Source organism: Papilio xuthus, unplaced genomic scaffold (genome assembly GCF_000836235.2).
Source record: "Papilio xuthus unplaced genomic scaffold, Pxut_1.1 DF827542.1, whole genome shotgun sequence".
Taxonomy (NCBI): domain Eukaryota; kingdom Metazoa; phylum Arthropoda; class Insecta; order Lepidoptera; family Papilionidae; genus Papilio; species Papilio xuthus.
In genome coordinates, this window is record NW_013531107.1 from 3,041,349 (window position 1) to 3,063,622 (window position 22,274).

Consider the following 22,274-nt stretch of genomic DNA (forward strand, 5'->3'; position numbering starts at 1 on the left):
TATTGAAAATGCTCTTAATACTGGCAAATATACCTAATTATAAAATACAAATTACATATAAAAAAAACTTGTTTTGAATATTTGATATGGCCTATTTAACAAATAAATAATATTTTAGGAACATACATTTACATTTATGCATGGGGCTGCATATTGCAGAATAATGGAGAGTATTTTATATACTGATAAAGTAAATTTGTTCAAAAATGCATAAATGTAATGCTAAAGTTTGTTAAAAATCTACAAGTATTACTAAAAGTTTATTAATAATTAGAGAATAATTATTATTAGTCCAAATAACAATAAAATGTATTTACAATTTAAGTATAATCTTTTAAGTCAATTCCAATAACAATATGTAAAAAACATGCGACCGAATACGTTAGTTAAATTAGTACCCATTTTCACTATGGAGTCATATTTCCACTAGTGCAACCACGTTTGCTACAAAAATTGATAGCCAAGCGGTCAAGATTGAGCTTGTTGTTGCACGTGAAAATAGGTGTTACTAAAAAAAAATCCCGACTATCTCCATGACACTTAAGGTACGCGTCCATTGGTCCGCGCCGGACGCACCGCACACGCCCGCAACGATTTTTTTGCTTTTATCAACAAACAATCCGTTGCGTGCCGTGTGTGCGGTGCGTCCGGTGCGGGCCAATGGACTCGTACCTTTAGGAAAAGAATTTCCACATGGATCTTAGGGTAGTTTATCACAAAATCCATGTCAAACTACACAATACGAATATCTTATACTTCAAAATCATGACGTTTAAGCTATAAAAGGTTCTATTAAAATATGAGGTCTTTTTAACCCACTATCAATGAATTGCAACATATTTGATATAATGTAAGGTGACTTACAAATATTGGATACATTATCCAGTATCGGTGTAGTGGTGTGGAGGTCGCAGCATGCAGCACTGGCCATCTGGTTCAATGGTGATGGTGGCGGCAGATTGCATCCAAGGTTCGCCGTCCACCTGCATCGCGCACGACCCTGACAACTCGATCTGGTGGCAACATTATTTCTTAGCACACGACTCTGTTCGCGCGAAATTGAAAACAAAACTTAATAAATAGCCTATGTGTTCTTCTAGACTATGTGCTACATTTGTGATATCTATGTATAAATTTCAGATTGTTGAGCCGTTCCGGAAATAACTTCATTCATCCATCCATACATTCGCATTTATAATATTAGTAAGAAGTAAGATGAATACAGTTCTTTTTTAATTATAAACAAACGATGATGCTATTCGTACCTTGAGCTTTGACGTTTGTGCAAAGCGATAGGGCTCCGCGAGGCCAACCTGCAGCCTCGCGATATGAAACGACGATGAAATACCGACCACCTGTAGATAAAACACAATATAAAAGAAAATGTTTTATGTCAAGAACATATAATAAGTTTGTGAATATACCTCTAATTTTCCATCGCTGACGCTCTGCTCGGGCATCTCACCCTCATTGCCCATATCTTGAGAAAATAAGAAAGATAAATATATCTGAGAACACAAAAAAGTGGGTAGTATATAAGGTCAGCGGGTACTCACTCCAGAGATGTACTCCGGCGCCCCATGAGGGTATATTGAGTGCGACGAGCGCCTGCAGCGGTGGCAGCGCCAAGGGGTCGCGGCCACCCCCCAGCCACACGCGCAGCCGCCGCTCCAGACCACCGCACCCCCCATCGTCTAGTGCCCGTCCCATGCCCAGGAACAGGTACGCCACCTGGACAACACACGGTACAATCGTTTTGAAAAGAAGCCACACGAGCGGTGGTGAATCAGTGGTATATTAACGCCCGTTTTCATCAAGCCATCCAATTCCATTAACCACTTTCAACTTTGATATACAAAGATATCCTTGCAAAAGTTACTATTTAGTGCTAAGCACAGTTATACACAGTAGCTTTAAAGTCTTACGTAGTTAAGTGTGCGGTTTGCGAATCGGTATAGGAACTGCGCACGCGCACGGTGGAAGTCCAGGGCGACTTGGGCGTCCACGCCCACGCTGGCATAATTGTATGCGTGGAGGACGCGCTCGCCACGACCGCGCAGACCAGCGCGTTTCGGTTTTATTGTAACCTTCCATCTGCAGTCGCAAAAACAACAAAAAGACATGACATAAAGAAGTAGAAAAGTGATTTTCTTTCTAAGTCAATTAGTCTAATAAAAGTCATCAAGTCATATTAGTTACACTATTTGTAACTCAAAAATGGCTGAACCGATTTGGCTGAAAATTTTCCTTTTTTAATTCCGAGCGAGCGGAGTTGCAATCGAAAGCTAGTTACATTTAAATATGTTTAGTTATCTGAATAAAGTCCGCTGTTATTGTCACACTCAAAACCCTAAATACCCGCAAAGTTCCAGTAGTTTATTTACTATAAGAAATCTGCACTAAGGCACTGCTAAACAACCATTTAACGAGGTTATTCGAGAGTTGCTAGTCACCTATCCAGAGGCTGTTCTTCGGCGTCACGCACAGCTTTGACGATAGCGTGTGCGTCGAGACGGGCGTCACAACCGGCGCCCCAGCCCAGTACGCGCGATAGATCGTTGCCAGTGCCCATCGGCAGGATACCCACCGACGCCTGCAAAAACAAACTTATCTATCTATAAAAGAAAATTGGTGTGTCTGTATGTATCATCAACCAACCCTATTGCCTAGTGACTTAAAAAAATGATATTTCATGTATTTATTTGGTTTACTTATATTGAAAAGTCGATTTTTAATTATCTTGTCTTGTGTGTAAGGCCTAGTTTCACGGATCAACCTTCTAGAAGTCCCAAAAATAACTAACCCTGATATGTGTAGCCGGTTGCAAGGCATTGAGGACCCAAGCCACTGTACCATCACCACCAGCAATCAGCAACCGACATCTACTTGGCAGCCATTTTATTACTTTTTCCGGAGCAATTGAACTTATATCCACCACCTGATATTAATAAGTCGGAAACGATTTTTAAACACTTGATTAATATTTTGAATGACATCTATCATCATTTAATATTCTAGTTACAACTCAGCAAGATATCTTTTTTATTGCTGTGTTAAGCAGCAACTAAATAAAAAAAAATTTATACAAAACATTTATGCAAAGTCAATAAATTTCCTACAAAGATATTTAGGTCTCAATAAATAATTCTATTTAAATATTCATCTGTCATTGTATTGTTCAAATGTAGAGTGGAATTTAAAATTGTAATCAAAGCTGGTCCATATTGTAACAAATACATACAAATTACCTGTATTGGATTAAGTAGTCCACGGAATATGGATATTACTTCATCACTTCTACTACTTCCAGATTTTCGGTTGGCTAGAAGAAAAAAAACGAAATTTTTGTTGACTCGTGTATGAAAAAGGAACTAATGATTGGATGTTCATAATATTCTTTTTTTTTCGCAAACTTTCTCACAGCTATTACACTATCATTAAAAAACAGTTAATCTTGATTTTATGTAGATACTGTAATTCAAAGAAAAATATAACATTTTTAATTACCAAGAACAATGAGAGGTTCCCAATCATCATCAGTTGGAGGTATAATATTGCTTATGGTTCCTCTATGCAGTTGAACACTTGTTGGAGGAATTATTAGTTTCCTGTATTTGTTAAAATCACATTGCTGAAATTAAAAACATAAAGGTCAAACATGTAGTAGGAAACAAGTGTAAGGACTTTTTCATACAACAATATTACAATTAACGACCAATCAGGTCGTCTGAAGTTTTGTTACAACTATCCATAGACATGCTCAATAATCCAATATGTTTTTGGGGCTAAATTGTAGTAGTTACCTTAATGGTATAAAAGTGACAAAAATGAAGGTTTATTCTTTTTTTTACCTACCTCATTATTGTTATGAAAATTCTCTTTAATAACTTTAGTTCTTTGGCACCAAGAGCAAAACAACTTTTTAAAATTCTCAGTCTGGGTATCATCCTTTTCACTTGTTGTGCCAACTGCAATATTTAGAAAAATATTTTTAATAATTAGCAAGTTTAAAAGTTAAATTATCATCTGTGGCTAAACAAAATTTTTAGAAATGATGCTAAGAATATTGACCTTGCTTTGTTTATAAAAATGTTAGTGATAGCCAGTTGTTAGGATTTACTATATAAATGATTTATAGTAAGATAACTTACTATCAACCCAATGATGATAAAATGGTTTATCACTTGGCCATGATATATGTTTGCATCTAAACTTTTTGTCCAAAATTCTATTGCATTTCTTGCATGCACTTAGTGCACAGCACTCACAAAAAAGGCCAACCACAGGCAGCATTAGTTTACTGCACACAGTACACTGAAAATAGAAGGATTATTTAAATGTGCGATAAATCTAAATAATAATGGGCTATCGACTTAAACTTACGTAAATATTATACGGCAAAGATTTGTTACATTCAATACTTCTCCAAGTATGCCCATACCGACCTCGACTGTATATTGTTTGCATAAAATCATTACCACTTACGAAGGAATTAACTATTCTATAAATCAAATAACTTAAGAAAAAGCCACCTATGAGAAAGTAATAATTTGTTGTAACATCAATGTAACGAAGGTAAGATTCCATTTTAAACAATGATTGGTCAAGTCACTTAGCTCTGGAAAAATACTACAGTGAAGTAAACATTTTTGTTTTCTATATCAACGAAGTTGAAATTTTAATTTTTTAAATACGCTCATCAAATCAAATAATCAAATCAAATCTCTTGTCAATTGACAAACTGTCAAATCTACATTTACTTTTGTTTCCGGCAGTTTCCGGTTCCCTTTCATCAATGCATTTCAAATTCAAAGAGCAGTTTAGTGATCCTTGAATTAAATAACGGCTTAGTAACATAGACTTGATGTAATAAAATCTAAGCTAAAGGATTCGTTAAATAAAATTTATATCACTCTGAGTGCGGTAGTAAGTAGGATGATTCATTTTGGCTTACGGCTTAATGTCAAGCATACGGTTTTCTTTGGTAACACTTAAAATTGTCATTTGTCAAGGTCAAATTACAAAAAACAAATCAAAGTCAAACGTGATTTGTAACTTATTAAATTTCACGTATAAATTATTATATCTATTTATTACTTTTTATTTAAACAGTAAAATCTTACGTTGGATTAAAAAACCTAAACTTTATTAATCGTTGTTAAGCTGCAAGTGCCGACTGTAAAAATATGAAACATAACAAACCAACTATCTAATTAAAATTTGAGACTTTGTATTATATTTATTATTCACTTGGGCATATCAATAACCAAAATGATAGCTTTTATAAATAAGAACAAAAATGACTTAATTTATTTAGGACTTTTATTATTTAGTGTGTTTATAGGTCGATATTATAGAAGTTTAGGCTCAGTGCAAGCTAAGAAATGGGTTGGTTCAATAATTGGACTACTTCTAATAGTAACTGTATCTGGTTACAATGCTATACATCCAATATTTTCAGCACTTCTTGGAATAACGATTATTAAGTTGACAACTGTGCGGTAAGATCAAAACATGCAAGAAACAACATAGCTTATGTGTGACCCTGAGGAGAGGGCAAAGATTTTTGTCTTCCATTTAGTGAACCTGTTCCAGTATTCTTTTATTATGCCTTTCATTCTTTTGTCACCAACATGAAACAAAACACCTAACCAGATTTCAATTTTTTTTCAGATACTGCCATGTTGCAACATTCTTTCTAATGTTTGGATATTTGTTTTTCTTCCGATTGTCAGATAAATTTGGATTACCATTATCATCAGGGCAAACCAATTTGATTGAAATGATAATTGTGTTACGAGTTGTTGGAGTAGCATTTGAAATAAATGGATCTTGGATAACCGTTGGTAAAACAAAGAAGCAAGAAAATGATGATAAAAAATCTCAAGTAAAAGAATTTGATAGAGATGATGATTTTGTTGAGATTATAAATCCATGTTATGCTGATTTATTCCATTATACTTTTAACTATGTAGGATTACTTACAGGTAATAATAAACTAACAATTAGTTTCCACTAAAATATTTGTATAAAATGGTATTGTCATCTCTTTCATTCTCTTTGAGAAAACAGAGATAACAATATTTTTTCATTCAGGTGTTTCAGTAGATAATTGTAATCACAATAAATTGGTGGTGGTGGCTGGTGGCTGCGGCTGCATCTGCGTGTGCACAAAATTAATATACTTAATAAGTAGCCTATGTATTCTTTCGTACTATGTCCTACATATGTGCCATATTTCATCAAGATCTATGCAGCTATTCCCGAGATACCTTTTAACAAACATCCATACATCTAAACTTTTGCATTACATTAATTACCTTTTTCGCTTTTTGCTGATGATACCAAATTTTTTGCTAACCCCCGAACTCACTGGTTGGCCATTCAAGATGACTTAAATGCTATTTATAAGTGGACTGAAGACTGGCTTCTGACTTTAAATGTAGACAAATGCACTGTACTACATATTGGCAAAAATAACCCACAACAAGTATATTATCTCGGTGGCAAGCAATTAACTGTTGTTGAAACACAAAAAGACTTGGGAGTCACAATATCTAACAACCTTAAATGGGAAAATCATGTGCATGCCGTTGTGAAGAAAGCCAACTCTATTCTCTACATAATTCGCAAAGCCTTTAAATGTTTAACGGCTAAGACCTTTATAAAAATGTACAAAACATATATTAGACCTCTCCTTGAACATGCTTACATTATATGGGATCCCTACTTTATTAAGGACATAAAACTGATTGAAAATGTACAGAGAAGGGCAACCAAGATGGTGAATGCACTGCGTTACTTACCCTATGAACAGCGTCTTAAAACTCTTAGCCTTCCTACACTTGAAGAGCGCAGACAAAGGGGCATGTTAATTGAAACATACAAAATTCTTACTCATTATTATGATGTACCAGGCCTCCAAGATATGTATACACTGAATGACAATGAACATCTACGTGGGCATCCCCTGAAGCTTTGGGAAAACTCAGCTAAGAAAAATACTATGAAATATTTCTTATCGAACAGGGTTGTTGCAGCATGGAACAAACTCCCAGAGAGCATTGCAATGGCTCCATCAATTAACGCTTTTAAAAACAACATCGACAAGCTGAATATCTCCAAATTATTTAGCACACATATCAGCTGACCAGCTGCCAGTGTGCAACTACATATAATAATAATAATAATAATTAATAGTGAGATTGTGCTCTATGTTTTTAGGTCCATACTACAGGTATAGAACATTTGACGATTACTTTCATCTGCCATTTAGCAAATATGTGGATTGCACTGGTTTCACTATTAATACATTGAAGATAGTTCCGTTATATGTATCTCTATATTTAGCATTATCTAACCTTTGGCCTTTGGAGGTAAGTGAAATTATATAACCTTGCTTATTTACTAAAATTATTTAACAATATTTGAGTCGGCCAGAAGGATGACACATGAAAGACTGAAAATAAGGTAGCTTGACGTAAAAAAAGATCTTAAAAATATTGATTTTTAGGGCTAGAAACAGTAAGCCATGATTAGACTGATATGAAAAATTCTGGACTAAGCCCAGAACCATGTATAGGGTTTCCGAAGACAATGTTTAGACAATACACTTTCTTTTTCAGTATATCCTAAGTGAAGATCATAATAATAGGAACTTCTTGTACAGAATGTTATATCCATGGGCATTGTTTGCTGCGTTCCGGCAGCGTGTGTACTCTGGTATGACTTTAGCGGAGAGTGTGTGTACATCAGCAGGCCTCGGAGCATATCCTGTGCAGGGCAGGAATAGAACTGGTCATGGACCAACCGTAGGTTATTTGAAGCTTAAAAAAATGTAAGTACTTGACTGAAATTGAGTTTTTTTTAGAAAGATTTAACTTCTAATGCATTTCCAGCCTTTATTGAAGGAAAACATATGAAGTGTAGCATTTTGCAATGTGCAAAGTACCAAATTACATTTTGTATTTTTGTTTTTTTAATTATTTTTTTAAAAATTATAATGTTTGTTTACAGGAGTGAGGAGGAAGCAAAATTGGTCCAATATGATTTTAACACAGTGGAGTCAATGGATGTTTGGGGTTGTGAAACCGTTGTTACTTTACGGGACTCTATGAAAGTCTGGAATAAGGCTGTGCAGTATTGGGTTGCTATGGTTGTCTATAAGAGGTTCCCTGTAAAACTGCTAAAGTAAGTTGTTATATTTATCCTATTAAAATGGCATATACAAGGCATTTGATTTCCCACATCAGCAATAGGAGCACTCTTCTTCAATATATGCCAATTCAGTGGCTCGGTAGTTGTGTGATAAATAGTTTGATAGCTAAGAAAAATATCTTTGTTCTTGTTCTTAAGGAAAAAATGTTTTTTAACATGATAATAGAAAAAACTGGCTAATGACAGAAAGAGTCAAAAGTAAAAAATAATCAAAAAAGGTTTAACTATGACGCGCAGCAGCACTGAGAGCCAAGTAATGATATATTTAATTATTTTCAGAATTCATGCAGCATTATTTGTGTCTGTGATTTGGCATGGCTACCATGCTGGTTATTTCTTTTGCATTTACTTTTGTCCATTTTATTTGATGGCTGAAGATATTTATTACAAACTATATTATAAGGATGCCACAGGAACGGTAAGTTACATTTTCTCAATTTCAACCATGTTTTTTTTTTGGAAATTGCAATTGTTTATTTTATTGCTTTTATATGCGATTCAATATAAGACTTATAGTAACAAGTTTGGTTAGATTTATATTTTTTATATTAGTAGTGTGTAAAAAAAATAAATATTGTTTTGTTTCAGAAAAAGAAAGTTATCGGCTTCATCATGTGGTTCTTACGATCTCATTCTGAATCTTATCAAGCGGCTGCATTTTTACTTTTAACATTTGACAGAATTTGGATTTATTATTCTTCGGTATATCATTATTGGTATGGCGTATGGTTTGCCTTCCTAATACTTGGTTTATTGTTAAACCAAGTGCATAAAATAGGAAAACCCAAGAAAATATTAAATGATACAAAAGAAAAAAATTATAGTGTAAAACAATAATTACATATTTCTAGACAAATTTTAATACGGGAACGTATATTTAGATTTTAGTGATAATAAAGGTTGTAGGGGTGATAGACATAGAATTTTATACTGATAAAAATACAGTAAAAGTCATTTTTAAATTATATCCTACCTCTTAAATAAAAGACAAGTACATGTATTTATGATTTTTTTTAATATTTTTTACTATTAAAATTAAGAGATAATTTAGATAAATAGTTTTGGGAAGATCTGTCTTTGTCATTAGTTTTTCTAGTCCACCTATACTGATAATAGTCAACGCCCTGGGCGGTAGCCCAAACTTGCCCTACATTAACGATTATTGTTGGTACAGATAAAAATAGTTATCTTCATTACGTTTTTGTCTCTTATTAAAATAAATATTTTTGTACAGGTTCTAAGCAATAAAAACTCACAATGAAGAAAAAAACTTGAATAAAATTAAAATTTAATGTTAATTTCACAACATATACATAATATTTGACGGCAACAATTAATCACAAGGCACCTGAATATATATCACAATTCAGTTATAAAAAATAATAATTTTTCTACATATAATTCAGTTGAGTACCACACTGTAGATGTATTGATGTACGACATATGTCAACATGGCCACACTGAAATAAATATAAAATATGCAGTATTAAAATGGCACTGTCTTATAAAAAATAAACATACAGACGTATTGTGAACCTCCTTTTTTTGAAGTCGGTTAGAAATTAAATTGTAAGAGTACAGTGAGTCTTTTTATATAACTTAAGAAAAATTAGCAAACAATTGGTAAAAAAAATGAAATTATTTGCTTATAAAAAAAAATTACATAAAATTATTTGACTATAAAATACAATTTCGGTTATTTCTTGTGGATATTAAAATCTGAAAAGTTATTTTAAATATTTGAGTATTTTGCGTTGTTTAATCTCAATAAAAAATAAAAAACAATAATGAAATGGTGCAATCTAAAGCATAATAGAAGTAATTTGTAGAAAAGTTAGTGAAATATATTAGTAAAGTTGTGATGCATTCCATTTGCTCATTTTTTAACATTTAATTTTGTATAATTTACAAAAATTATGAGTTGTTCTTACATTTCTTACAATAAAATTATTAGCAAATTCCTAATGCGTTTTTTTAAAATAAAATATGGTAAAATATTTAGCTGTTGAAAGCCAATAAAAAGTACTAGAGTACACTAAGTTTGTCAACTATTTTATACATTTTTTAGTATTACATTTAATTTCACTATAAAACAGTGTTAGAATCCACATGATGACAAGCTTTAGCTCGGGTGCATAAATATTCTACAAAGAATATACATTGAAAGTATTTTCTTATAAATCTTAAATGCAAAATAAAAAATAACAAAGAAATAACTGGCAACTTTTTTTTCAAAGTACAGACTATATAAAGCATTCATATTCATATTTATATTCATTGCATTGCATAATTAAAAAAAATATTAAGCCAAAATGCTTGTTTCTAATAATTTTAAACAAATTCTTCAAAAGCGAAGTTCTATTAGTAAAAAAAATCTTTGGTGTCATTTGACAGTACTTACTGGGATGAGAAAAAGCCTTTTCATAGCAAAAATAGTTAAAATATGCAGATATAGTTAAATACAACTTAATATCTAAGATAACCTTAACCATTCTAAATGAAAAGAAAATTACTATCAGAGATTCATTATCAAGCTCTTGAAAATTGCATTTTAGTTTTGTTATTTGTGACAAAATTATAAAATAAAAAGAAACTTAAAATTAAAAGTGATTGTATGCAGGCAGTTCGACTTTGTGAACTGTTGAGTATAAAATTATTTGCATTAGTTGTTAAATAGTATTCATGCAAAGCTAAAGTAATCATCTAAAGCCTTCGTTCCAACTAGAGTTGTATTTACCCGAAGTTCCAGCCATAGGTCGCCGGTTTTCTTGTAGTTCCTGCGTTGTAACGGGCATTACTTTGACCATAATTCCTGTTCTGACTTGGAGCTTGGTACGCGGGCTGGCCTGATGGATAATTTTGGGGATTAGCACTCCTAGAATTCGAACTGTGCGATGCATAATTAGGATTCTCCATTAAAGGCCTAGTGTTTAGGAAACTTGTCAAACCTCCGTTTTTGGATAAATTTCCTAGTATATTTCCGAAGATGTTGGATAACCCTTGACCACCGGCTCCTGTTCCTGTGCCTCCGCCATTGGCGAAGTTGTTTAGTGTATTAAAGATGTTGTCCAATGGACTCTTTGTTCCTGTTGGATTGGAGCCACCGTAAGGCGAACTTCCTCCGTAAGGGTTATTTCCACCGCGGTTGGGTGTTCCTCCATATGGCGAACTGCCTCCGTAAGGCGAATTGCCTCCGTATGGTGAATGGCCGCCTGTTGAACCGCCATACGGAGAATTACCACCGTAAGGCGAATTTCCGCCATAAGGTGAACCGCCTCCGGTATGCGAGTTGCCTCCATAAGGCGAGTTACCACCGTAAGGCGAGTTGCCCCCGTAAGGGGAACCTCCTGTGTGCGTATTGCCTCCCATGTTTGGAGAAGGCGGTGCTGGCGCAGGATAATGAGGTGGGGAATCGAAATCGCTCGTGGGAGTGTGCGGCGCCGGTTTCGGAACGGAAGGCTGAGCGGGTTCCGAATGGGAGCCTGAAAAGAGAACATTTTGGATGTCTCAATTCGCTTTGTTAATAATATTAATATCTATAAGTTGTTTTAATTTTTTTAAACAATTATAAGACTTATAAAAAAAACAAGCGATGCTTATAATACACTGTTGCAAGTCCGTGACCTCGGATGAAAAGATTAAAGTAAATAAAGCGGCATCCGCAGACTAAAGCAGTAGGTAGTGATTGCGGATTTCCGGTTTTTGCGGTCCTGGCATAACTTCGTTGTTACTGGTCATTACATGTATTTGGAAAAACATATATCTTTCTGTTTTCGTTATATTGGTTGGATGTTATCAAATGTGTTCCTTTGTTGATTAGAGGAATAAGTACCTTCTACTTTAGACTTCTTCTTGCAGGTAGGGTACGTTCCGCAGTCAGTGGAGTGGCCGAACGTACAGGGGTCCTCGGCCAATACGCACACCTCGCTGTTCAGACATCCTATATCTTTACACGTCCTTCCGTATTCTGTTAATAAAAGAATATATTTAGATTTATCACATCATATACACGCTGAAAATACAGCTCCGTTTCAAGAATCGGAAAAGCTTAACATCAAATTTCCCATAAATACTACTCGGGAGTGGTTTTGTATGTAAAAGATGCAGTGCAAATCGTTGTCTACCTCAAAACAGATAGTTATATGACACAGGGCCGTAGAAAGAGCCAGTTATTGATATAATAAGGTGTTCGGAAATGTAACCGCGTACATTCAATGAATAAATTTTATTCATGTTACTTCGGGAATTGTGCCCTTTTTTATAACCCGAAATCGTGACCGGATAAAGTATTCGGTCGTAAGGGGAAAGGGTCATTTGAATATACAAGGTTATGTACTTAGATTCGGTTCACAGTGGCCCTTGAGAGTCTATACTGAACGTAATATAAGGCGAGAAACTTTCCACCGCCGAATTGTTTTCCCATCCTTTGCGCTTCGAAGTTATAATATGCGCTAGATTCCCCGGTTTATTGTTACGCATTCCAGTCTTACAATAACAAACAAAACTTATAAGAAGAAAAAAAAACTTATACAAAAGAAAACGGCATGATAAAATGGAAATGAAGTATGGGCTTTGGGGGAAGTTTGAGTATGTTCCATTCGGCGTTTTTGTTGTAACGGGTACGGGAACTGATATTAAACTTTCTATATAAATAAAGAAGTTTTTAACACAGATATCCCTTAAAATGGAGCAACACAATTTTTCTAGTAAACTTGGGGATTTTGAAGGAAGTTTTTAAAAAAGCATTGCAATGTTACTTTTTTATTAATATTGATAATGTTACTTATAAATTTAGTTAAACCAATATTTGTGCAAAAGAGAATGTATTGAAAAGTGAAATAAGAATATTAAATAAAACCTATATTTATATCTTTAAAATCTTAATGGGAATTATCTAACACCCATAAATACATGTGCATTTATGCGTTTTCCATGCAAATGTACATAGCAAAGTAACAAATGTTGATCACATAGTCTTTGACCAGGCTTTAACGTTAACGTATGTTCTTCCTCTCAGGCCGCGGGCACGGAATTAGCAACACACAAATTTAAACTTTTGTTTATCACCGCGCTCCGCCCGTCTCGCTCGCAAATTTCGTGCCCGCGGCATGATTCTACTCGTGGTTATTTTTTTAAGAGCGATGTAACAGCCAAGTATGAGAAAATTTTATAGCACTTGTGACTTTAGATGCAATAAAGTGGAGTAAAAAGCGAGCCGTAAGGTCGGATCATAACTCATTGTTTTGTTATACTTCGTTGGGTGCGTCGAGTTTATGAGTGCATTAGGTAATGAAAAGTACATACGAAGATCTAGGGTGGAATAGGTCTTGCTAAACGTAAAATAATGTTTGTTTTAAGTTAAATAAATTCAAATACAGTAAATTAATATTTCTAGATGATTGCAATTTTTGCTGAAAAGTGACTTTTTCTATAAAAGAAGTCTTTGTGTATTCTAGAGTAATGTGCAAATATCAGTAATTTGTTTTATTATAGTTCTAGAAAAAAATGAGGTACAGCGCGGGATTTTGTATTCAGATTCCGAATTCTATCAGGTGAATGCCCTCCTATACGCCTCGTCTCATTTAGGTAAAAATACTAATCGAAATTCCAGTTTCATACAAAATATTAGAAGACGACCGTAGCCGGTTACGCAGGCAGCTTAAATTTTTTTAGCCTTTTTTTTAAATAATATTAGCATTTTAAATCTTGACAATAAAAACAAAAAATGCATTATCTTATAAACTGTAAACAAACCTACATTCATTTTGTAGTACATTAACCATATTTTATTTGTTTATAAAAGCTATATAATAATAATACTTACTGGAAAATGCATCAACATAAAGTACTAAACAGAGCGCCACTAGACCTGTCCTCCAATCCATTGTAATCTGAAATCATACATTAAGCATATAAAAAAGTAATCAAAAACATTTTTTTTGTTTCTAACGAATCGAAATAAATTACGCGAAAAGTAAAAAAAAATCTAAAGACTTTAATAACATATATTTAATTAAGATTATTTTGTAACTAAAACATACAAATACAATGTTCCTAAACAATTTATTTTAATAAATCCACTCAATGACATGGTCAGACACAAAGCAAAAGACAGGGAAAATGTGTCTGCGAAATCAACACACCATAAGGCCAACAAAGTCGCACCGTGCACTTAATAACTCGCCGGCACGTAATATAATAGGAAGCCGAGAACAGGTGCCGCTTGTCCGACGTTCCGTCCAAACTTTATGACACCCGAGTACATTCCCAGAGCAATTTCGCCCCAAACTGTTTCATATAACCTCGTTACCAACTACTGCGCCAGGTGAGTAAACGTACGGGGGGCTTATGCCGTAACTTGTGTTACCCTTTATTGAAAACTGAAATGCAACGTTACCGTGACTCGTTTACACGGCTCACGTTCCAGAATCAAAGCCGCTAACAGACTTACACCTCCGTGAAGTTAGCTAAGGAATTAATTCTATTTTGCTCTTGTATGTTTCATGGTTATGAAACGAGTTGGCTATGCTTTGAAGTCTAGCAGAGGTTAACAGATAAATTTACTCTGCATCATGTCATACGTTAATGTTATAGGGGTAGTAAGACCAAGATTCTTTACAGGTTACTTTCTTAATTTTATTAGAATTTATAATTTCTCACAAAATAGCTTCACGATTTTACAGACAATATTTATTCGTTTCTTGTTATCAATATCTCAAGAATTGCTCATCATACATAGCAAAGTTTCTGCTTTATTTGGAGCGATGACCGCGTTAACATTGTGCATAGAAAAAGAACGAACTAAGATAACAGAGGCCCGTTTGTAGTATAATTTTATGTTGATGATGTAATTAGTTAGTCACTGGTAATTTATAAAAAATATTTATAAAAGATACGTACTTGTTATTATGAATAATTGAATCTTAATTTTATAATAACAGTCATACTTTACTGTAGACAGTAAATTTCCTTAAATGAAGGTAAATGATGTCGATTGTAAGTAAATCAATTATCAAGGGGTTTAGCAGGGGAGACAGGGGCGCGTTGGAATGGCAAAGGTCAGACGTTGGGTCCGGGGTGACCAAGTCACGCAATTCACTCCCAACTTTAGGATATTCGACGCACGATAATTTGCAATTAGGCCTCCATTTAATGCCTCATTATGACAATCCCCCTTTAGAAACAATTCGGATGCAATTAAACCGGAAAGTTAGGTTATCTTGAATTGTAGAAAATAAAGAATTGATTTTCAACGTACAAAAGATTATAACTATACTTCAAAAAATTAAATAAAGTACATCGTTGTTTGAAACCTATCAATGAAAATTTACTAATAAAATTGGGTGAGCGATGTAGACCGATGCTATACAAGAGTAACAACATTTTACTAGTGACAAATTCACAAGACACCCAGTACAAAACAAAATTCATGAGCGGTCGATGGCGAGCAAGTTAGATTAATTTGAAGCTGCTCGGCAAAGTAGCGACTTCGGGGACGGTCAACTTTTAAATCGCTCTCTTAGCAAAATGTTGGCAAGTTAAGCTGCCGCACATTATTACGTCGTTTTGTAGTGCGACGCGCGACCAGACAAATAGTCGTCTCTGCTTCTTACAGTGTTTCGCTACATTATTTTTAGAGTACACTTCAGAAAGTAAATATCGGTGGATTTTCGTTATATTTTCTAAAATATTTTTACAGCAGAAACTCATAAAACATTTCTAGAAGCTCTAGTAAATAGTTTATATTAAGTCAAGTTAATAACTACACACAAAAAAATAAAATGGGTACCCTATTCGAGCAAGTAATTAGATGTTACGAACATAGAATCACAAAGCACAAAGATACTTTCTTATCCCTTAGGGATTACAAAAAAATCTTTCCCAGCAAATATACGGTTATAAGACTGGAATTAATGGTCTGAAATTAAAGGCCGAGGCAAAAATTAAAAGGATCGCAGTGGGATATTACACGCCATAGAGCAGAAATTGGATAGAGATACGAGAGATATATTGCCGGGCATAAAGCCGCGCTCGGCGATTCTCTATCCATTTCTCGGGCCCACTTGTGAATCGTATTTCGGAATGCCTTTTATCTTTTTGCTCCACGTGAAGTGACAGCGGCGTGGAGACACTTAGTGGCTCGTTCATCACTCGCTCGGTAACGGCCGCTTTAACGGTTACACTGTCACCGCCATACTTCACTTGTGAACGACTATAACCCTCCGATGACGACGTTCATTGTCTATTGGCTTTCGATAGCAGGGAATCGACTCTCTATGTCTATTCTACTATCTCACCTATTGATTTATTTAGGATATGAAGTATTATATGCGATTACCAATACTGCTCACACTTTGATCAATCAGAAGTTCGTTATTAAAGTGGCCTATAGTTCTTTGTGGTACAATTAAACAGAAAATAACCGACAACATAACAATATTACAGCATCTATTATAGCGTGAATAAGGTGGTGCGACATGAGGAAACTTCTAGTTTTTTATGGCGTAAATCTCCATGTATATTTTTGGTGTAAATTACTAGCATAATAACTAAATTTTGCTCATAATTTCCTGTTTATTTGTGCATGTTTATCTATGTGAATTATATATAAAGTTGTTTTAACTTCCGATGCTATGCTTATATCGACGAACTAGCATTAGCAACGTGAAAAGCAACTCGAAATTGTATGTGAGCGGTTTAATTCCAATATTTCTCGATACAAAAGGCAGCGTGCACCTCAAACAATAGCCGGGCCATAGACAAAACTAACTAATGCTAGGAACGTCGCAAACAGTCGTAATGTTACGGTACTTTAAAACACCAGGAGCCGTGTATCACAGTCGGCTTTTCAGTGCAGAAATTCACGGTTTGCCGGGATGTGGCGCGTGTAAAGTGAGGATGTCGCGTGCCGGGATTTATAACGACGGAAATCCCCGCCGTGTTTTCGCATCGGAGCTAGTGTTGTCCGATAAACCGGAGCTTGGTTGAAAATGCATCGATATTTGACGCTGTACTCACATATTGAATATGCATAGAAACAATATTGAGTGCGTGAATGATTTAACAAATTGTCATTTTAAAATGTTTTTGCTAAACGATCTCTGCACTGATAGAGTAAATTATTTTTGTTTGAAATGGAAGAGACGATGTCAAACCACGAAGTGTTGGTATTTAAAAAAACTGTATGTTTACCATATCGTTTATCAGCAGGAAGATTATAGAATTTAAGCTAAAGCTTCTCCTTGATATTAACTTATCGATATAAATCGGACAGCTCTACTGGAACGAAGTGCAGAGACACTAAATAAAAATATTCCAATGGTGAAATCTTGCACATTTCCACAGATTTGCAGCCATATCCTGGCACTACACAGAATTTTTATTTTTCTTTGCAATTTCTGACTACTTCTCTCAAAGAATTTCTCGAAGGTTCTTTATGAAGCAGAGCTCCAAAAGAATCCTGATACATACATTTTCTATATTTGCAATAGTCTCAAAAATTTGTGCTCTTGTTTACAATACGTTTGACATATTATGTTTTGAAGTTCACGTATTTTCCAGGCAGAATCCGATAAATTTTAAGATTATGTAAATAATAAAAACCACCACCATTTATTAACAATCACTATTACTTATCATTAGCGTCACTATACGGTAAATTTTAGCATAACAGCATATTGAAATAAAAAGCCAATATTTAAAAATTCCCAATTACAATTCTAAGAAGTTAATAGGGTAAGGTCGACTTACGTTCAAGATAAGATTAAAATTAACGAAACAATTTAAACAAAACAAACACACAAACCGTAATTAAAACAATCAATACTGCCGATTGATAAAGAAGTGTGTGCGCACAAACTTGTTCAATAGACTATGTTACTTGATACGGAGGAACTATGGAATCTGTTTGTTCATAACGCAAGAGATAAGGTCGGGTAAAATGTATATGAGATCATACTGTCGGTTCGTCGTACGAACAGCTAAACGTTCAGAAATGTATCTTTTGTTTGTCAATAATATTAGTATGTATAACATAATATGCAGTATTTAAAAATAAATTAAAAATTTAACCATTTCGTTTGACAGAAATCATTACTTTTGGATTAAAACCTAATTTATCTATCTATCTATTTATCTATTCCCTAGACGGTACATATCTTACTAATATAAATGCAAATGTTAAGATGGATGAATGTTTGTTAGAACGTATCTCCAAGACGGCTCAACGGAATTTGCTGAATTGGCATAGATATAGAACATAGTCTGTAAGAACGCACATGGCTTCTTAGTAAGTTTTTTTTTTTAATTTGAACACGTACAAAGGTGAAGATAGAAGTTTGTCTAAAAGTCCGCAGTGAATTGTTGCTGAGCAGGAGGATTTGTAAAAGTATTAATTAGTCATGTGTACGTTTTCAGTTGTGAAACATATTAATGAATAAAGCCAGTTTTATCTTTCTATGTAAATTGTACATTTAAACAATGTTGTAAGGATAAAGGTACAATCAAATAGAAGGAGCGGTTTGGGGAATAGGGTCTCTATATCAATAATCAAGCAGACTTATCTCGACTTAGTGCAAGAGTAAATCTTCGGAGGCGTCCAAACTAAGCGAACGTATTAAGTCAAGCGAGAACTGATTGAATTTGTCCTAATGCGATAAAGTGGCGCTGTTCCCATGTTTTGGACCGCAGCCAAAACATAATCGGCAGGATAGAGCGAGGGTAATATTTTTAGATAATCAGTTATATATTATGTGCAAGGGTGATCGGGAATGGCGAAGAGCATATAGGCGTGTGTTTTAACAGGTGAATAAGTTTATACTATATTTTTGTATTAAAATATACAAGCAGACACTTTTAAACATGGTTGGGTAAACAAAATAATCATGAATTGTTTTTAGTAAAGTGTGTTTCTGGTCCACTAGCATTCAGGTAAAAACTCACTATATATTATTTTGATATATGAAATCAATTAAGATTTTGAGGGATAGATGAACGTTTGTTAGAAGGTATACAGAAAACCACTCAACGGCTCTCGATGAAATTTGGCATAGACGTAGAACTTAGTCTAAAAGAAAACATATGCTACTAATTATTATAAGTTTTCTTTTTTTTATTCCGCGCGGCCACGCAGGCGACAACTAGTAAACTAAATAAGGAATCTAAACTCAAGTACTCCGTCAATGTAATAAAACATTGATGTGAAATTTACCGTTCAATGTTTAATGTATGAACAGAAATTAGATACCAATTTCAATAACACGCGTTTACATGATTTTCTTTGCACCTTGTGAGAATTAGATTCAGGTTACGATGTATCGTGAGAAACCGGTTATTTTTAGTTTTTTATATGTAAATAACCTTGACTACATCTCAAGAACTTCATTGAGAACGTTGAAATAGAGTACGATTGCAATGGACGTCATAAATAGTTGCTAATGATAATTGTCTTATTACGCTAAAAGTACAGGAAACTTCCATCAAACGTATTTGTTTACATAATTATCGTAAAATTATTGTGTAATTAACTCGCACGCAGTTAATAGTAAGTAACCGCAAAAACATCATATTAACAGCTAGAAGAAAGCAACATGTTTTTAAGGGGTCACATATTTAAGTCTGGTAACCTTAAAATCTTGACTATTCCCGAATTAGATTTACTGTGGGGATGTTTGTTGTTTTACGGATAAGTGTTTATTTAGTTTGATACAAGCCAAATGCTGGCTATCCTCCATAATTGTTCTTGGTAGCCCAGTGGGCTTTTGGATTTCTCCAAAGGAAGTTATTCCTCATATAGCGAGACGTCTTTATGGCGAACTGTTCACGCATGACGAAACTTTTTAGAATGAATGGGCCTATAGAGAATATATCAAGTTAATGTTGGTCACTACTGAGGTTCATATTTGAGTTAATATGTGTATTTGTATTCAATGTTTGGCCAATAAATGCTCATGAAAAGATAATTGATCGAGCATTTACGTAACAAATAGGGGTTTTATTATGACAGTTTTATATGAGGTCTATTTGTAGTATAATAGTTTTTGGCAAAGTTAATCGGTGTATAAATCCTTTTATAGACATTTTTGGTAAAAAACTTATCTGCTAACATGTGAAACATATCAGTGCTTATTTACATATTTCTATGTATTTTGCCATTTTAAATCTAATGCCAGATGTTAATTAAATCGTATAATAAAAAAAAATTACCTTGACCATTAAAAAATAATAGCAATAACAGTTTTACATTTTTTATCTGTATTAGTGTTTTGACAGTAAAAATGTGTGGTTAACCAGTTTAATTATTGTGTCGCTTGTTAGTTCTTTAATGAACACTCATTAAATTAGAAATTTATATGCAAAAATCATATTTTACTGGTTAATCTCTATGTGGTGGCACAAACATAACAAGATTGCAATCAAAGGTCAATCTCATGGCCATAGCTACTCTATAGATTTAAATCATGATTTTACTGAACTTTAAAAATAAATTAGTTTCTTTATGGTTCACTACCTGTCAACCGTGACTCCTTCCAAGCAGAATAAAATAAAAAAAACATTATTATAATTAAACATTATAACAAAAACAGTTTTTCCGGGCTATATTTTACATCCATGCCAAATTTCAGCAAGATCTATGCGGCTGTTCTGGAGATACCTTGTAACAAATATCCATAAATCTAAACATTTACATTTATTTCATTAGTAAGATTATGTACAAGTAATAGTTAAATCGAAATAAACTATAAACAAAATAACAGTAAAACAATTCATGCTTCGGGCAGTTATGATGGAATGGGTGTGTCACAACATTTTACAACTTTTTGAAGATGATATGTTAGTATTGTTCATAGTTTGACACTATACGGCAATTTCATCAGTACAAGGTCGTAAACAAGCAAACAAACCTCATGTTAACTTTTTCCTTACATTTATGACACTTCTTTTCTTAGTCTCATTATTGTTACAGTAAATTGATGTATTTTGTTATGTAAATAATATTGGTAAACAAATAAATTGAGACACCAATATGTCTATAAATATACTCCTATTGAATGATAACCTCTTGCAAAACTAAATTGTTATAACAATTTAACAAATAACAGGATGTACCACTTTAGACGACTGAGGATAAAAATATGTAGATGTCACAGTACTTGGCAAAATGAACTTAACATATCAGTTCCTATTGAAACATATATTGTTATCCTTCTTATTGTCATTGAAAAGACAAAGACAGTATTTTAAGTATTATAGCAGTGAATTTTCATAGTTTACGATAAAGGAATACAAAAAAATAATGCTTCTCATTAATTGCTAAACTTTTATTAATAGATATATAAGATTTATAGAGTGAAATAAATAGGCGGGATAATTACATTTAGCTCAAAACATTATAAACAGTTAACTTATTACTATTTCAAAATTTTGGAATTAAAAATAACTAAATACTGAAGTTTTGTTTATGTAACGTATTAAACATACAAATAGCATATAAATGAAATTACGTGACTTTAAATTGTAATAGTACAAAGCTATGAGCATAGGAAAATGTATTAATAGATAGGAAATTTAAATTCCTATTATAATATGTTTTTCTTTAACTATAATAACGTAAATCTCACACAACGCAAACGTTTTGAGGTTTCTGGATTAAAAAGGGAGGAAATATACGTAAAGATGCGTCATAAGTTACTAATTAATTAATTTGAATTACTAATACGTAAGCAAAAAGTAGGTGTAATATTCTAAGAAATATACCACAAAACTTACATTGATATAAAATACAGGATTTGCTCCTCTTGTCCCACTTGTGTTCAACTAGGACCTATATTTCCTTATGCCGTCGCACTAACAACACAATAATACACTGAACTACTGGCCTGTCGACTTACACAAGGTCAATAATAATCGTCAAAAGGTAATACAACAGCAATGTTACTCGCTTTCAAGTTATTTCGTATTTAAGATACAAGGAAATCGTAGTAGTGGGTGACATTGACAGTAGACGTCAGATAAAAATATAATTTGTTTTAGGCATCAAATTCTAAAGTCACTTTGCG

The 22,274-nt window shown here is 33.7% G+C and overlaps 3 protein-coding genes across 5 annotated transcripts; 1 reads left to right on the forward strand and 2 right to left on the reverse strand.

Moving 5' to 3' along the window:
- Positions 1-597: 597 nt before the first annotated feature.
- On the reverse strand, positions 598-4,708 carry Dgkepsilon (diacylglycerol kinase epsilon). Its single transcript, XM_013313901.1, has 12 exons — positions 4,384-4,708; positions 4,152-4,314; positions 3,856-3,968; positions 3,508-3,631; positions 3,249-3,322; positions 2,804-2,938; positions 2,454-2,593; positions 1,926-2,094; positions 1,557-1,731; positions 1,425-1,480; positions 1,266-1,355; positions 598-1,013 (listed from the first exon to the last, which is right to left on the reverse strand). The coding sequence occupies exons 1-12, from the start codon at positions 4,585-4,587 to the stop codon at positions 879-881; spliced, it is 1,578 nt and encodes a 525-aa protein (XP_013169355.1). The 5' UTR covers positions 4,588-4,708; the 3' UTR covers positions 598-878.
- Positions 4,709-5,018: 310 nt separating this feature from the next.
- On the forward strand, positions 5,019-9,207 carry frj (membrane bound O-acyltransferase domain containing farjavit). The gene is made up of 7 exons (XM_013313826.1): positions 5,019-5,501; positions 5,674-5,987; positions 7,225-7,376; positions 7,626-7,837; positions 8,017-8,190; positions 8,497-8,635; positions 8,806-9,207. The coding sequence occupies exons 1-7, from the start codon at positions 5,272-5,274 to the stop codon at positions 9,052-9,054; spliced, it is 1,470 nt and encodes a 489-aa protein (XP_013169280.1). The 5' UTR covers positions 5,019-5,271; the 3' UTR covers positions 9,055-9,207.
- A 268-nt stretch (positions 9,208-9,475) lies between these two features.
- Positions 9,476-22,211, reverse strand: Mnr (Membrane-bound Notch regulator). Of its 3 annotated transcripts, XM_013313828.1 has the most exons (6): positions 21,985-22,211; positions 14,042-14,108; positions 12,050-12,184; positions 11,166-11,699; positions 10,955-11,063; positions 9,476-9,677 (listed from the first exon to the last, which is right to left on the reverse strand). In XM_013313828.1, exons 2-6 carry the CDS (start codon positions 14,100-14,102, stop codon positions 9,620-9,622), a joined length of 897 nt encoding a protein of 298 aa, XP_013169282.1. In that variant the 5' UTR covers positions 14,103-14,108; positions 21,985-22,211; the 3' UTR covers positions 9,476-9,619.
- Positions 22,212-22,274: the final 63 nt, after the last annotated feature.

Coding starts and splice junctions, on each gene's coding strand:
- Mnr (XM_013313827.1), bottom strand. CDS start 14,102: ATGGATTGGAGGACAGGTCTAGTGGCGCTCTGTTTAGTACTTTATGTT. Junction 12,185..14,041: donor TTATGTTGATGCATTTTCCA/GTAAGTATTATT, acceptor TTTTATTAACAG/AATACGGAAGGACGTGTAAA. Junction 9,678..10,954: donor ACCTATGGCTGGAACTTCGG/GTAAATACAACT, acceptor TATTTATTTCAG/TGTGGCCATGTTGACATATG.
- frj (XM_013313826.1), top strand. CDS start 5,272: ATGATAGCTTTTATAAATAAGAACAAAAATGACTTAATTTATTTAGGA. Junction 7,377..7,625: donor CTAACCTTTGGCCTTTGGAG/GTAAGTGAAATT, acceptor TTTCTTTTTCAG/TATATCCTAAGTGAAGATCA. Junction 8,636..8,805: donor ATAAGGATGCCACAGGAACG/GTAAGTTACATT, acceptor GTTTTGTTTCAG/AAAAAGAAAGTTATCGGCTT.
- Dgkepsilon (XM_013313901.1), bottom strand. CDS start 4,587: ATGGAATCTTACCTTCGTTACATTGATGTTACAACAAATTATTACTTT. Junction 3,632..3,855: donor ATTTTCATAACAATAATGAG/GTAGGTAAAAAA, acceptor TTTTAATTTCAG/CAATGTGATTTTAACAAATA. Junction 1,014..1,265: donor CACAAACGTCAAAGCTCAAG/GTACGAATAGCA, acceptor TGTTGCCACCAG/ATCGAGTTGTCAGGGTCGTG.